This window comes from Podarcis vaucheri (assembly GCF_965113315.1).
Source record: "Podarcis vaucheri genome assembly, chromosome: 5".
NCBI lineage: Eukaryota > Metazoa > Chordata > Lepidosauria > Squamata > Lacertidae > Podarcis > Podarcis vaucheri.
In genome coordinates, this window is record NC_138763.1 from 53,340,362 (window position 1) to 53,357,636 (window position 17,275).

General features: G+C 41.5%; 1 protein-coding gene across 1 annotated transcript in view; it reads right to left on the minus strand.

Annotated features, from left to right (window-relative positions):
- GFRA1 (GDNF family receptor alpha 1) overlaps positions 1-17,275 on the minus strand; it is a 185,760-nt gene that overhangs the window by 25,962 nt on the left and 142,523 nt on the right. Inside the window, exons 5-7 of the mRNA XM_082222693.1 lie at positions 14,903-15,012; positions 7,556-7,690; positions 4,173-4,351 (exon numbers count right to left, since the gene is read on the minus strand). Coding sequence (XP_082078819.1) covers positions 4,173-4,351; positions 7,556-7,690; positions 14,903-15,012 — 424 coding nt within the window. The remainder of the gene's footprint in view (positions 1-4,172; positions 4,352-7,555; positions 7,691-14,902; positions 15,013-17,275) is intronic.

Here is a 17,275-nt window from a genome sequence, read left to right on the forward strand (position 1 = left end):
CTCCACATCTTTCCCCAGGAAAAGCTGCTGTTTAGCACCAAATTGGAGCAAACATCCATCTGCAGAAAACCCAATTGACGTTTGCTCTGATCCAGCGCTAAAGAACGAGTTTTCCTAAGGGAATGCAGTAGGACAAGCGGAAGTCTACATGAGCCCTCAGGCTCAGTGGCCTTGTCTGCCTGGAAAGTGTTCTGGCAGCCACAACATGCAGGAGAAATGCAGGGAAAAGTTGAGCTGAGATTGCATTCATGGGTTTTTGCAGTCACAATCTGTGTGAGACACAGCAGCTGAATCCTTCCTATAGACCCCTTTTCTCTACCACAGCATACATGGTACAAATCCGAACGGATAAAACCTTTCCATGAGAGTATTCTAACTGCAGTTCTATGATACTGCAGAATGCTACTGAGAAACATACAATGCATTAATTGTATATTGTAATTAACGAATGTATGCACAATACCTATGTGCTCTCAGGCCTGAGGACCTGGCACGGCTTTTCAGTGCAGAGTGCAAATAAGTGTGGATCATCTTTTACTTCCTTAGAAGAACAGGCTCTAAAAGGGGAGTGCAGGGGAAGGATTAGTCTTCAAGACAAGGGCTTAAGCACCATTCACAGCACGCAGGGAAGCACTTAGCTCTGGGTTCCCTTCATGAGCCTCAGTGAAAATTGCAGGTGTTCAGCACCATGCCTAGTGTTTGGAGATCATAAGCAGCTATATTAAAGCTGAGTGTTTATTAGTATTGTTATTAGCAAGCTGCATGCAGGATTTAGTCAGAAGTTGGGCTTAAAAGCTTCAATGCGGCACTCAGAGGTTCAGGCCACAGCAGGCGTGGAAGCTTCATGGATTTGTAATTGGTTAGTGGGTGAACATAAATAGGAAACACAGCAAGGGACGTAGGTGTTTTGTTGAAGAGGGAACACGGGGACAAATCTTCTAAAGGCTGCAAGAAAAAGCAGCGTGATTTGTATCCATTGGCGGTGCTGTACTTGCTAAGATCAAGGGAGAACAGAGTAGCTCAAAAGAGTTGCCTGTAACTGGTCCCTGTCACTGTCTGTGTGGGCTTCAATGCTGATAGTGTGTGGGCCGGAAATAAGGAGGAGAGGTAAGGGATTACAATCACTTAAAAGCCCCTAAAGCACAGGTGAATAACCTGTGGACTCCCATCATTCCTAACCATTCTGGCTGGGGCTGAGGGGAGTTACGAGTGCAGGTCACAGGCTCCCCATGTCTATACTGTCTTGGCCTCTGAGGGCAGGCAGATGGGCAAGGTGGTGACATTGGGATTGCGCAGACACATCTGTGGGTCTGCAGATTGACTGCCAGTGCATTTGCACAGCCCCAAAGTTGCTCCCACAACTTTCTAGTGATGCTGCTGCTGGGAGGCTATTGTTGTGGCCCTATCACGGTTATTTTCCTGTTTCCCCTTGCTTCATGGTGTACAGTGGTGCCTCGCAAGACGAAAAGAATCCGTTCTGTGATTCTCTTCGTCTAGCAGTTTTTTTGTCTTGCGAAGTGAGCCCATTGACGGATTAGAGGATTAGCGCTATTAGCGGCTTATCATCTTATCGGATCAGCTGATAAGCGGCTTAGCGGCTTAGAAAAAGGGGGGGGGGAACCTGCAAGACATTTTCATCTTGCGAAGCAAGCCCATAGGAGATTCGTTTTGCGAAGCACCTCCAAAACGGAAAACTCTTTCGTCTAGCGAGTTTTCCGTCTTGCGAGGCATTCGTCTTGCGGGGCACCACTGTACCAGTATTCTTTTAATTTAGCCTTCTAACTTTGAGGCCTTTTTAAACAATACCCTACCTGCATGGAAGCTGTTTTTTCATTGGCACCTCCTGATAAGCTGGGGTAATGTTTAAATGATCCAGCCATAAAGGGAAAGGATGGTTCTGTGGAAAGGAGCAACCTTAGGCCCCTACCCACATCACTGATAATTTATTTTTGAGCTTTTGTTCTCTACATGCTCACAAGTAAGTAGCTTTGGAACAGCTAGGGTGGTGTTTAAAGGGGACTTTGGTACCCTGTAATCCTGCCTTGTAAGAGGAACAAAGTTTTCCAGTTCCTCAGGAAAATCCTTTGTTTTCATGGCTTATTCCTGACCAAGAGTGGCTCTGGAAACAGTGTCCCTACCATATACTATGAGGGAGCAAGGGACACAGCCTTATACTGGGCCAGACAACTGGGCCATCCAGCTCAGCTCTCCAGGGTTTTCAGACAGGGGGCATTTCCATCCCTACCTGAATATGGCAGGGATTGAACCCAGGACATTCTGAATGCAAAGATGCTCTACTACTGAGCTTTGGCCCTTCCCCAAAGGGGGAGGGCAAGGTGGTGACATTGGGATTGCGCAGACACATCTGTGGGTCTGCAGATTGACTGCCAGTGCATCTGCACAGCCCCAAAGTTGCTCCTCCCACAACTTCCTAGGGATGCTGCTGCTGGGAGGCTGCTGTTGTGGCTCTGCCAGAGCAGGCAAGCTGCTGCTCCTCCTGATGTTGCTACCATTCTGAAAGGGTTTGTCTCTTTGCAGGAAAAGATGCACCATGAATGCAGAACGGAGATTGCCATTTTATACTAAATTATATTTAAAACATTTAGAAAATTGGCTAAATGCTTATTACTAGAGAAGATTTACACTTATCCCCTGAATTCCCAGCATTATCTGACATAATGTGGTCAACAGGCTGACACTTGCTCATTACAGAAATCTTGTTGCTGCTTTTCCCTTAAAAAATGCAAGGCATTTTTTTTAACATGGCAGCAGGCCCATTTCACCTACAGAAGTCTCCTCCTCACAAACATTCCATATTCAGGATGAATCCTCATAGCAATAAAAATTAACCACTTTTACATTGTCATCGCTTGTGGTCCAGGGTAGACTTGATGGCACTGGTGCTTCCAAGGGCAGCCTGACCAGATATATTCATGGCAGAGGAAATCTTTTTACTGTATTTTTCAGTGTATAAGACAAGGTTTATTGCTTTTTAAAAATGGTAAAAAATTGGGGGTCATCTTGTACATAGAACATGGGCATCTGGGGGAATTTTTGAAATATTTAAACATATGTCCAAGATTTTGGCTTGGTTGGGCTGAGACGGTCCTTCCTGCTGCCGCCCCCCCTTTCTCCCCCCGCCCCCAGGCTGTATGGTGGTGACTGGTCTTTGCCCCCAAGGAGCTTACAATCTAAAATATGGCACAAGTAGGTTTTAAAGAGGCAGCTGCAAGGTAAGATATGTAACATCACACAGGTGTTTTTGAGTGCAGTTCCAACGATACAGAGAAAAGGCAGAGTTGTTTGAGAGAGCAGGAGACCTTTTCCCTAGGTGGCGGAGGAGCTGAAGGTCATGGACAGGGATGCAAAGAGATATAAGAGCAGAGAGATAAGAGAGGCCAGGCCAAGGCTGACTTAGGAGGCTAAAGCACAAAAAGCTACTCTCCCTATTATTATTTTTTACTAGACCTATCATGGTTCACTGAAGAAGTTGCCATATACCCAGTTAAACCCTCGGTCCATCTAGCTGTAGTATCCACACTGACTGGCAGCAGCTCTCCAAGGTTTCAGGCAGGGAACATTCCCAGCTCTACCTGGTGATTGAACCACAGACCTTCTGTATGTCAAGAAGATGCCATCCACTGAGCTGTGGCACTTCCACTTGAGCTATGGCCCTCCCCAATAATTAATCTGTTTCAAGTAATCTTGAGCATACACACTTGCTTAAAAACACAAAACGTCTAGTTGGACCAGGTCAAGGCCCACCTCTCTTAGCAAGAATCTGGTCAGCCAGAAGTCACCAGCCATCTACCAATGACTCATTAAGACAACCTACTTTCTTCCCATACCTGGTTTTTATACAGGCAGGAGCACTGATAAAAAAAACCAACCATCCAAACCTGTTGCAGTTCAAGGAAGAGTACCACATTCTGATCCTTCATTTTTATATCAGTTCAGCCTATGATTGATTCAAGGGTTTTTGAAATTATGAGTGACTGGTTTAATACAATATGTGCCTATATCACACCAATAATATTTTGGTGGTAGCAGGGGACAGATAAGACTGTCTGATTACTCTGCATGTGCATCAAAGCATCCTTCCTTTGACACACAATTCTTTATTCCTTCTTTGCACTTCACCCAAAGACTTCTTTGCCTGAGGAGTTCCTTACCTTAAGATTGGCACATGCTGGTAAGTCATTGTTGGTGGGTATTTCATTGTTCGTGTTCTCGGGTCCCATTATCTTAGATCTGTAAGATGTTGTAGTTAAAGCTGTGGTTGTCTGGACAGGTAGTAAGGGCTGCCACACATTCACGTCTGTACCGTTGCCAAAGGCCTGAATTGCATTTTCTGCAGAAAAAAATTACAGAGCCAATTCTGTTTATGAAGAAATAGTTTAAAATGGACAACACTACCTCAACAACTTCCTGAAGGGAAACACCCCTACAACGTTAAGGGTCACAGATTTATTTTCATCTGACAAAGGAATGCAATGCTTTTAATAATAATAGAATGGTTTAAACTCAGACTTACAGGCTGCCTTTTTAACATGCCAGCATAGAGCCACATCAGCAGTGGGATTGCTCAGGGCACAAAGGCACCGAGTGTGGAATTTACACAAAATATTTGTACATCTGTAGGCAGTTGAAAACCCAATTTATGCTACAATCCTCAGAGTTCCCAGGAAAGACTGGTTGTTAAACCACTATAGGAATTGTAGTTCGTGTGAGGGAAATATAAGGCTCGGCACTCTTAACAAAATACAGCTCCCAGAATTCTGTGGTGGAAGCCATGACTGCTTAAAGTGGTAAGATGCTGCTTTAAATATACAGGGTAGATGAGGCCTAAGGAAAACCTAGAGAACCCACATTTAGGTAGTCTATAAATAATTGAGCTCACCATTCCAGGATATACTATCAATGTAACATGTTTGATAAGCCAAATGGTAATAGCGAGGAACTGACTGGTTTATTTATAATAATGGCTTTTTTATACAACAAAAAATACGAGGTATTTTAAAGATTTTTCTTTTCTTTCCCCCTTTTTTAGTGTTCAAACAAAATATACATAAATAGGTGGGAGAAGCACACTCACACTAGAAGTTGAAAATGGAAAAGCTGAAAGGCTTATTGTAGGTTTTCATGGGATTAAATACTCTGTTTACGGTAAGAGTAAATTGGCTGGGTTTTTTAAAAAACAAACAAACATACAAATGAATAGAAAAACAGTTTTTAATCAGGTCTTTGGGGACTCAGCATGGATTTAGGGATTTCTTATTTCAAACACATTGTATAAGAAATAAACCATTTCACTGGGGACGTGAGCAAGGAGTTATTAATACATTCCTTCAATAGCATCCACAACTTACTATAAATTATTTCACTTTTACTTCTTATCTTAGAAAGATGCATTTAATTCTAACTTTAAAAAAACCCTTCTAATAAATGTGGGAAATGATTTATAGACTTCAGAAATGCGCAGGCTGATGTGACGAGAAGTGAGGAAAATCTGTATGGATTTTCATGCCTTGCAGCACATTATAGAAAACTAAAAAATGATCCCAGAGAACTGACAGATAGTTACCCTGAATGAAATAAACCAACATATCATTGTTAAAAACACCATCACCCACATTCATGGAGCTAAAGACTATTATGTGCAAACCATTTAGTGCACATTTAGAAGATCCAGTGGTACAGTCCTCTTGGGGCTGAAACTCTTCCGAATAAAGACAGGGGGAAATGCAGGTTTTAATGAACCCCTGAGTAAAATGAGACTACCTGCACACAGAAAGGTAGCATGTATATGTGCACATTGAAAGCTAGCATGCATGTCAATGAGAGCGTTAATCTACAATCTTTCTTGGCAGTAGCTTTTGATAGGCAGGGTATTTTCTTCATTCAATCATGATGTCCCTTCACCTACATTTTGAAGTGCTATATTCATGGGAAGATTGTACCACATGATTTTCCTGCACCAGTAATTTGCATTTAAGCCGGTTGAGAAACCTTTAATGATTGCGACAAAACAATGACACACAGCCCTATCCTTTGAGCCACTGTGGTAGCCAAGAAGGGTGAAAGATTAGAGGCAAGGGGTACTGCCCCAACAGAATGTGACAGTCTGTTATACAGATATTTAAAACACATGCAGATTAACAGCCCGACACTTAATAATACACTGTGCACCATTAGTATTTTTTTATTTAAAATAAAGGTTTACAAAAGTCAGCCCATTAACAAAAAAAGGATAATGGAACATTTATCCCCCTTCTGTGAAATGCTATTAAAACAGGGACACCTTTAATTTCTTCATGAAGAAAAGGTCTCTCTGCCAGGGTGAGTATAATTTTTCCTCACAGTGTCCTCTAATGTCATTGCTTTATCTTCATTAACATTTTTATTCCAACAGCAAGAGAGAGGACAATGGAACTGGGGTGTTTCTTTTAAAACAGAGCATGTATTGGTGCAGCAATGCTTCCATTTCCAAATTGGCAAATTACTCAAACAATTAAGTATGTTTATACATAAGTACTGAGTGTGACCTGTTGATGCTTAACTAGCTAGGCATCCAGACGTCTACATTGTTACTTCTTTTTAAGAAACTTGAGTTTAAACTCAATTTATGTGGACTGTGCCTGAAGCACGTTTCTAATTTGGAAAACAGGTCTGACAGCCTAGTTAGCACTTCACATTTAACCAAGATCTAAAGCTGCACAACACAAGGCCATTTCCCAGTTCCCATATGACATTTTTCCTATGTGGAGATAATGGCTAGGTTCAGATGGAACACTAAATTATGGTTTAGCACTACAGGTACGAGCCTCAGGCTCAGCAGTCTCCCCTCCCAATTTCTCCTCTAGCATGACTGCAAGGAGATCGGATGCTTTCCCTTCTGTTTTCAGCTCTCTGTAGTTTGCCATTATATGCAAACCTGGTACTGGGGTTAGTCTTAACTATGGTTTAGGTAAACAGCCAAGATCAAAACCATGGTTTTAAATTACTTGTTCCCTAAACCCGAGATGGGAAAACTCAGGCACAGGCACCCTATATGGCCTCCCAGGCCTCTCTATCTGGCCTTTCGCCAGGCCATGCCTCCTGCCTAGGCCACACCCCTCACTAGCCCTGCTCTATGTTTTTGCCTGTCTGGAATGTGTCCTCAAGCTGTGATAATGCCTGTTGCTTGCCTCGATGGAGGGTGGAGAAATGTACGTGTGAGTATGGCTGTAAAAGCCGCTGGATTTTGCATGGCCAGAATGCAGCCTTCTGTACAGAGGTAGCATAAACAAAGATCTAAGCTGTACCAGGGTAGTTCATGCTGATGAGTGGAGTTGAGAGCATCCATCGAGAAATACAGCAATCAATGAATCATTCAGCATAGATAGTGAGGGCATGTTATGGAAGAAACACCCCAGAATTTGTGCTCATTTATACAGGACACCCCCCGGTTAATTCTTGATTATGTAAACGAGCCCCTACATTGTAGGTTGCTGCATATATTATTCTATAAACACATCACTGAAGATATTTTATAGCATATAAATATGGTACTCACTAAGACAAGTGTTATCCTGGAAGAAATTCAGAAATTTCAGACATTCTTCTAGGTCATTCCCGCTATTGCTGCAATCACACCATGGAGCGACACTGAGACTGTTGTAATTTAAATAATTTGGAGTCATAACTGTGCCTATTAACAAAAAGAAACAACAAAACAAAACATGTGATTATTTATTTTTCAATAACCCGCCATCCTCCCAGAAACCCAATCAAGAAATGAATATAATCTTGTAGATGAGGGAAGGAGAGGAGGATTGAAATGTTAAAATACACAAGTAAGCTTGGAATAGATATGAGATGAGAAGATTTTTGGGTGGGTGGGCGTAGGTAAATATGGCCTGAATTCTGAGGAAGAGCATGAAGGCAGAACACATAAACTGTCACTGATATAACGATGTTGTCCTGAGCCTGCAAACAGGTGGTTCCTCAAATATTAACCAAAGGTTAGATTAACATTTTAAAGACAACAATTTAAATTAAAATGATCATCACTTATTTTGAATAACATTGCAACTACACTTATTTTGTGATACCGAGGAACAACCATTATGTTTGGATAATCTAAAGTAGGAATGACAATGCTATAGAAAGCACCAAATGAATTTGGAGGATTATGACTATTTTTACATGCCTGAAATCCTTAAATATGCCCACAGCTGATCCAATACAAGAAATCTATTTATTGATTTAGAACTGGGGGTATTTTGTACAAGGTAATATACAGAGAAGGTATTAACATTTTCAGAAAATAATCATCAGCCAGCTCTGATTTGTATCTGCCAGGTGTGGGGCTGGTGAGTGTGACTTGGGTGAAACTGCCTTGAGGTCAAAACTGTGACCCGTGCTGGGCCTAATAAGGTCTGCAGGCCAGAGGTTCCTCATACCTGTTTTATTAGAACACAACAGGAATGAAACATGGTAGATCTCCGGCACTATTCAAAGTTAAAATTTGTTTTTTATTATTTGCTTCTCATTAAATATTATGGTCTGATTTTGCTGTTCCAGGGATCCTTGTGGGGTTTTTTTAAATGGGTTTCTGTGGTTGCTTACAAATGGATTGTATTTGTATTCTGGTCTCCTTTATAGTATTTGTCTCTGAATTTATGTCTGCAATAATAAATCCATCAATATCAGACACAATTCAAATTAAAGTTGTTTGCACATAATAGGGTTAAACATTGTTGGTGTAATTTTGTCTCATTAAAATCTATGGGAGTGTTGCCACAGATACTCTACTATACATGTTTTATAACTGTAAGGTTGAGTATTTAAAGTGGAGTGGTAGAGTGTATATGATGATAATGATGATTATGATATGCTTTGGGGGGGGGTGCAGAGTGCAGGGGGCAAATGAGAAAGATCCTCCTCAGTGTAGCAATGGGAAACTAACTATGTGAAAACAGGTTAAGAGCTCCGAGTACTTTGTGAATGGCACCGAAGATGGCCAGAACAGAACAGGAAATAAATGCATCAAACCATTTAGGTTCTGAAATGATAAAATGCAATTATGGAAATGCTGCCAAGGCATGGTTTGTATCACCAGGGATGGGAAAGGCAAGTATATGTTTATTTAGTGCTCCCTATTAGAAACACATTGGAAAAAAATATAACATAAATATGGAATGAACCTTAGGACAGATGTGAAATTAAGCACATAGATTATTTCTTCTGCCTTTGATTTGTTCTTCTAGCCAACATCTTCGACTTGAGTCCCTGCCCCCTCCTCCACTATCTTTCAGTCTCTCTCTCTCTCACGGATAATTACATTATTTTCAGAAGTGGTAGACAACATGAACCTACTTGAAGATGCTCTCTGGTCATGTGTACTAATGCTAATCTCAGGTAACACAGTGATGATGGCTATATAGCCAAAATGGAACTACTGAGGAGCAACAGGGAGGAATTGGCATGCTTACAGAAACCCCAAGGTTCGTTCATATCTCTACCTACCTACCTATCTGTTATCTATTGATGAGGGGGAATGAAATGGTGTATTCTGTAATGGCATGGCTGGCTGGCTCTCTGAACAGGAGCACTCCAAGCAGCATTCTGTCCCTCTGGCGTTTTCTATCACATACCACTAAGTGTTTACAATTTGTATTAATGCAAATTAGAGTGTTCCTAAAAGCATAATACAAAACCAAACCACTATTTTTCTTCAACAGAAAAAAGTAATATATTATGACTGATCTACCTGGTCACCATTAACACATCCAATTAGGACATAGCATTTGTTCCCTGTGCATCAGAGAGTATCATATTAATTTCCATGACCACTTTAATGTGGCAAATGTGTGCTGGAGTGATTGCTATCCATCATTTCCATGTCATAAGGCATTTTTGCAGTGGACTCCTATTTGATAGATACCTCAAGTTACTTTTACATTCCCTTAAAAAGTCACCGTTCTGTGGCAATCACTTTATCATCTAAAAAGTGAGAGGTAAATGTTTTCTATCACTTAAAAACCACTTCTCAGGCTCACTATACATCTGCAGTCTATATTCTCAAACTTGACTTTAATGTTATGGCTCCCACATGGAGATAACTGGCAGGACCCCACATACTGTATCTTGACCAGAACATCTGAAAGCCACTTGCTATGCACACTAGCACATTTACATGGAGAGTATCCATATAAGCAGTGCTAATTTGTGGAGGTAGATGCTGCCAGCATGCAGAATCTCCATGCAGCTGGGCTAGGGAACATAGCAAGTGGTTTTGAAAGGTTATACTCGTAGTGTGGACAGTCCCCACATATTGGATATAATTAGCTCTCAATATGGGTAGGAAAAAACATGGCAAAGGAGTTGAGAAAGGAATCCTGGACAGGTAGCCATACAACCACAGAATGCACACATATGCCCTTGGAGTCTAGATTAATACTAGGCTGACAAGAGCTCTTGGTATCCCAAAGAAAATGAAAGGCTGGTTTTGGAAGCCTGTGAGTTTTTCAGAGTAACAGCAGTAAGCAAGGCATGAACTCTTGTTACACTAGTCAGTTTCCATCCTCTTGACTGTGTCTTGGGGCTGCTAGCAAGGAAGAAGAATGTGCATTTCCCCTCCAAAGTCAGATCTCCACTTGATTTCGCTTCCTTAGAGACCCATTCCCTTGATCTTGATGCCAGAGAGTGTTTTTGCAGTCTTTCTTCAAGCATTTGTGCACTATCTTTGCCCATGGAAACAGAAAAGTACCTCTCTGCTGGAACTGGGTTATCCTTAAGGTTAAATTGCATAATGGCTCCAATAAAATCCTCAGCAAAAGTCCCTGTGTCTGGGAACTACTTGCCAGCAGCTGTTATTCTGAGTTATCCATTAGTACCAAAGTTATTTCTTGCCAGCAGCTAGCATCCATACATCACTTGATTGGATCTGATGTCTAAGATACACGAGTTCTTTGTCCAGGAGTCAGCTTCTTTTGTCTGCAGCTAGTTAAGTCATCCTTTTGCCTTTGCTTCAATAAAAAAGCAATTCCCAAGATTTCTGAAAGCTACCATACTTCCCCAGTCATCATACTTATTTATGATTAGCAAACTTGGCCAATAACTATCGAGAAGTGTTGCCATTTTGGCCCAAGAAAATAAAACAGGGTAGTTGTATTTCCTTGATCACTATTTGTCAGTGAAAATGTATGCAGTTATTTGAATAACATAGAACTGTTTGTCAGAAAAACAGAAAGCTACTAATTAACTTGTACATATCTACATACAAAGAGAGATCCCTGAAATTTCATGGTGTACAGTTATTTGGAGCACTGAGTATTACACACACACACACACACACACACAGAGAGAGAGAGAGAGAGAGAGAGAGAGAGAGAGAGAGCTAACCTAGTAATATATCTTAACACATAGTCTTTCTGAGCGAGAGCATTCTGTTTTACTCATGCTTCCCCCAGGTGGTATCTCATCAGAAAAGATGTTTTTAACAGCTATAGGAGTTGAGCTGTGGTTTTCACACCTACCATAAACAGCTAGAAAAGTTTCATGACAGCTGTAGACTCTGAGCTTGAAACAAGTCTTCGTGCCATTTCCTTCTCATGTTTCACTCACAAATAAATACTTAGGTTGTGTACATAATTACCATTCACTCTAGCTCAAGCATACTCCCATTGTTGTTGTTTCAACTCGTATACACATGTTAGCCACAATCCATACCTATCCTGTAGTTTCTTGAGAAATATTGCTGTTTGATGTCTTTCCCCTCAAACCAATTTCCATTTGATTTGAAAAGGTATGCCACATTCACTTTACAGTTAAGCCAAGGTGTGTCTCAAAACACACACAGATGGCAGCTTCATGAATAGGAGTTTGCGGGGGGGGGGGGTGTTGCACGTGCAGGGAAATCAAATATGTAATGCTCATCAGGTGTACATATCCATACCCCTCTGTGGTGTGTACAGCAACATGCAAATACAACTTGAAATGCAGTGGGGTGGGGAAATTCCCTCACTGCATTTTAAGCTGCTACGGTGTACATAGCCTTATCTATTCTGCCATCTGACTATTACATTCTGGACGTCCACTGCCTTAAGATGAGCGCTTTCACTAAGAAACCAGCATAATACCAAAATGGAGTGCGCCTCTACTGTTAGAGTCATTATGTTTGAGAATCCCAGATGCTGGAAAGTGCAGGAGTGGGGCGTGTTCTTGTACTCAGGTCCTGCTTGCGGGTTTCCCACAGGCATCGGATTAGCCACTGTATGAACCAAATGCTAGACTAGATGGGCCATTGGCCTAATCCAGTAGGCTTTTCTTATGTTCCTAAAGAACAGTTTAACATGGTGAGTACAAATCACAGCAAGTCACGGGCCCAACAGTCCATCCAGGGTGTCCCCTCTGGGGTGAGGTTGAGAATGGAACATTTGCTTCTCATTTCACTTAAGCATACTTAAGCATTATGTCCAAATCCTTCCCCACAGAGTTAATTTAGCATGAGCATATGGGTCAAAATGTAATTGATGATACATTATATGCAACACCACTCTAGCTGCTGAAATTGCAGGTGGAAATAGTCCTTTCCTTTTTATACACATAGACCCTATTGCCATCCATCCATAAAGGGGTGCCAAGTATATCATCTTTATGATTACCTGTCCAGGGCTGTTTGCAGGGGAGAGGGGGGCAAAGCTTGCCAATCATTTGTATGAGCTAAAAGATATATATGCTTTATGGTACAGTCTAAGATCTGGAAAATTAAATCTTTCTTCCAATATTGACAACTGCAGTTTTTAAAGTAAAAAGGGAGGCAAAGTCCCACAAAGAAACTTCTGAATTGCCATATTATGTTTTTGAAAATGACTTCAGGAAAAAGAAAGGAATACTACAAAGCATCAAAAATTATCCATGGCAAGATATTCATCTTATGTGTATTATTCCACCCCAAATACTACATCTGAGTAATACCCTTCTTTCCAAATCAAGAGATATCTCTGTCAGCAGTCTGTTAAGCTAGCTTTCTGATCCATCATTTAATGCTTACTTACTGTCTTTCAAACAGTCAACACTTTGTTGGGTTCAGCTGACACCACTAGCTCTTGTTAATCTAAACCAGAAGTGAAAACTTCCAAACTCCTCCTTGAGGCTGCTGTGGGATAATGTGAGCCAAAAGCTCACTGCGGTTCATTCTTATAATGCAGGGATGTCCACTGTGGGCAAATGTCTTGCTCTGAAGTGAAGCCAGTGGTACTTGACAGTCACTCAAGCAGAAGTAGCAATGATAAATCCAAATGTTAATTACGATAACGATCTGAAGGGATAGTTTTGCCTTCACTGGGAATGACAGGTACCTCAGAAACCATTTAATAAGGACACAGGGGGTCATTCACAAACAGACTTCTTGGAAACAAATTAGAAGATAATTGGTTTCATTCATCAAGGAAACTATCCTTTCCCTAGAAAGGAGAAGTCGTTTTCATAGCAAAGTAAATTTCACCCAAGTTACTTGTGGGATATTCTAAAGCTTGCTCTAAACAATAGTTCAGATAAACATAAAGACTAACTGTGCATGCAATGACCACCCCCCCCAATCTATATGAGGAAAAATAAACTGAACTGCCAACAGAAAGTCAGAACATGTTATAGCTTCCCTATGGTAAACAGTCTCTGTCTCAGTAGCAACACCTGCATGTCCACACCACGGTAATTATCTTATTACATTATTCCACACCCACGAGTAGATACCAGGAATGCAGAGTGGGGGCACAGAGACTGACAAATAATATAGTGATTAGCTGCATACTTGATTATTCTGGGGGTCCTAAATCTTACCAGTCAGGTGATCTAATACAGCAAAGGAGATCCATTTGTGGAAACAGTTTTCCATGCATATACCTGGTATGGCTGCATTGAGTGGCTGGATATGATGTTTGAGGGACATTCCTTAACAAAGCTACCAGTTACTAGTATGTGAGTAGTAGTCCCCAACTAGAGGTAATTCAGAATCTATTCTTTAAGAGTACTTCACATGTGGGCTCTTTCATTCAAAATATTCTTCCTTCCCTGGTACACAAACCTTTTGCCCATTTGCTTTCATTTCTATGAACTTTAGGCTTAGGCTTACTGCCTTGGAAATTTCATTAATTTTAACTCAAAGGTAAATAGAAAAGAACTTTTAAGAGCTGAGCTATGCATGGATTGTGTCCTGGTATTGCGCTTATACGTGGCGGATGAGCATTTCTTTTATCTCTGCTTTTCAACAAAATCTTCAAGATGCCTGAGATGTTGTTGGGGTTTGGCACGACAGAGTTTCAAAGAAAAATGTGCTCTCCCAAGCCCACACTCCCAGCATGCTTGCACTCCTGTGGTCATGTCCACAAAATGGAAGAGGGCAGGATCCCCAAGAACATGCTCCATGGGGAGCTGGCTTCAGGCACCAGGACTGTTGGCAGCCCAACTCTGTGTTACAAAAGTGTCTGCAATCATGACATGAAGCCTGGCAACATCAACCCTGCCATGTGGGAATCCCTTGCAGATGACCACAGTCTGGAAATGTGTATCGATAGCAGTGCCCAGAGCAGAAATGACCACTGGGAGGAACACAGGGAAAAGAAATGCCCTGGTGCATGTGCACCAGCGAAACCAGATGCGCTCATCTGCCCCAGTTGCAAGAAAACATGTCTCTAGTACCACAGTAGTTTCCAACAGTTTGTCTTCACCCCCAAAGGCACACTCTTCCATGTTCTCCCAAGAGAGATGGATGCCAACAACAACAACTTCTTGGAGTTCCCCTTGCCTTTTGTTTCATTTTCATACCAACACACCAAAAAAAGCCTCACTTCTCACCCACCTATCCACCCCCACCCCGCAAAAAAGCAAACCCAAGGGGGAGGGGGGAAAGCCTTACCAATAAGCCCGGAGTAAGCAAGGAGGCAGTCAGCATAGTTTTCCTTCAGACAGCTACTAATAGATCGTGACTCAGGCTGGCAGTTTGTGAAAAAATCTGCAAGGCGAGATCTGCAATGTTGTAAGAAGAAGAAGAAGAAAAAAATACATATCTTTAAAAACCAAACCTCCAGGCTGTCTTACCTTTTGCACTCTTCTCTCTTTTTGTCAATATTTAATTCTCCTTTACACACATACACTGTACACATTCAAACTGTTAAGAGTACCATCTTTAAACACAGCATTTATCTCAATGGTGCATAGCAAAGAAGTGTTAAGGTATAAACGGGCAAAAATAAGATAAAATCCTACAGCCAGTGCTCTGGAAAATGCACATTTTATACATGACAGAGCACTCAGAACACTCCTGCTAAGTAGAGACAACAGCTAAATCCATCAATGAAGTGTTCGCTTGGTGAGATTCTTTCATCAGCATTTGAAATATGTAAGGAGACCATGGCAGGGATTCACCTAACAAGCCCCTTCAGCAGAAGCCCTGTGCAAGGATTTCTACTTGTGCAGTGGGGCTTTCCCCACTATTCTCCCTGCATGCCCCCTGCTACTGGCCGGGGGTGGGGTGGGCGGTGTCAGAAAAATTCCAAAAGCACGTGTTTTGGGGAGGCAGGAAGGAAGAATGTTATGCCTGGCAAGCTGAAAGGCTTGGATTAATGGAATGACTAGAGCAATGTTATGTTGAATTCTTCCACCCATAGATCTGTCCAAGCAGGTGGACTAATTGATCATGTAGCAAATGCCTGGGAGCCTCGTCATCAAGTGGTTTGCACTGCAAAAATACCTACAGTGGCATCCTTCAAATTGCCACACAGCACTTCTTTGCTTGTCATTTGAAACCCAAAAGTACTTTCACTTACAAAAAGAAGGAAGGTGCAGAATAGTTTTAAGGTGGGTGTTGGATGGCTTGCTCAATGCCACATAAAATGGCTGTTGCACTCTCAAACCTTCCTCAGCTCATAATTTAAGTGCGTGAGAAAAGCTTCAGCACTAACAATTACCATTGCCTGAGGCAGAGGAAGGGATCCTTAAAACTGTGGCAATGTATAAACTGTGATGACCTGCTTGTTGTGTCCATGCACAGTGGGTTCTGAATTTAGGGTTCTAATCCAGCAATTGTGGGTGTAGTACATGAAAGTGACTATGGGACTGCTGAAAAATTGACATATTCGCATTATTGGATTGGTTAGTATCAGTTTATTTTATTTTTAAAATGAATAGCCCACTCTGTTTTTCAAATGGCCTCAGAGCAGCTAACAGCAAAAAAGTTAAAACAATAGCCAAAAAGCAATTAACAAAAAGAACATCAATACCTGGTAACAGAAATAATCAGAGGCATAACCCCCAGCAAATTAACATAGTAGGATTAATCAATTTAAATGGAAAACAATCCCCAACACAGTAGCAAGAAAACAGGGACTAAGAAAATCAGCCAGTTCCAAAGGCCTTTCCTTTTTTAAAGCCATTTTTTAAACCAGGCATACAATGACACAATGCTGGAGCCAGGAGGGAATCTCTGCAGAAGGAGTTCAGTGAAGTTGGTGCCATTAATGAAAAGGCCCTGCCCATCCTAGACATTCACCACACTCCAGCTGGTGGGGGACACACTGCAGGCAGCACTAGGCTGCAGGGATATGACATTTAATTTTAATTTATCAATATAGTTCCACCCTTTCTATGGTCACAAACATAAGTTTAAAGGTGTGTGAGTAGTACCTAGTGAATATCAAGAGGTTTGCTGACTAAGGTCAGGTCCGCACTATACATTTAAAGCACACTAATATCACTCCAAACAGTTGTTTCCTTCCAAGAATCCTGTGAACTGTAGTTTATTAAGGGTGCTGGGAAGTATAGCTCTGTGACAAACTACAGTCCTTAGGATTCTTTGGCCACAACCATTAAAGTAGTACAAGAGTGCTTTTAATGTATGGTGCAGATGTGACCTAAGAGTTCCAGTGATGGGTGGGCTAAGCTTCTGAAACTTTTTTAACTCACTCCTTCCCTCCCTGTGGTTAGCGCAAACAGAATTAAAAGAAAGAAAATGGGGCAAAGATGCTTGATTGGCACAAAGCATGCAGATTAAAGAACAAAACTTTCTTGGCAGAGAATTCAGTTCCCCTCAGCACAGAATTTAGTTTTGTTGTTGGCAGAGCAAATACAGCTGTGCTTACCCACAATCCTATGACATGCTGCGCTCACATGATTAGGCCCATTAATGAAATAAATGGCTGACAGTGTAATAAACTGAAGATGAATGCTGTGCTAGGCAGAACTGTAGAAGCTTAATGTTATGCAGGAAAAGAGGAGCTTCCCCACCCCCAGT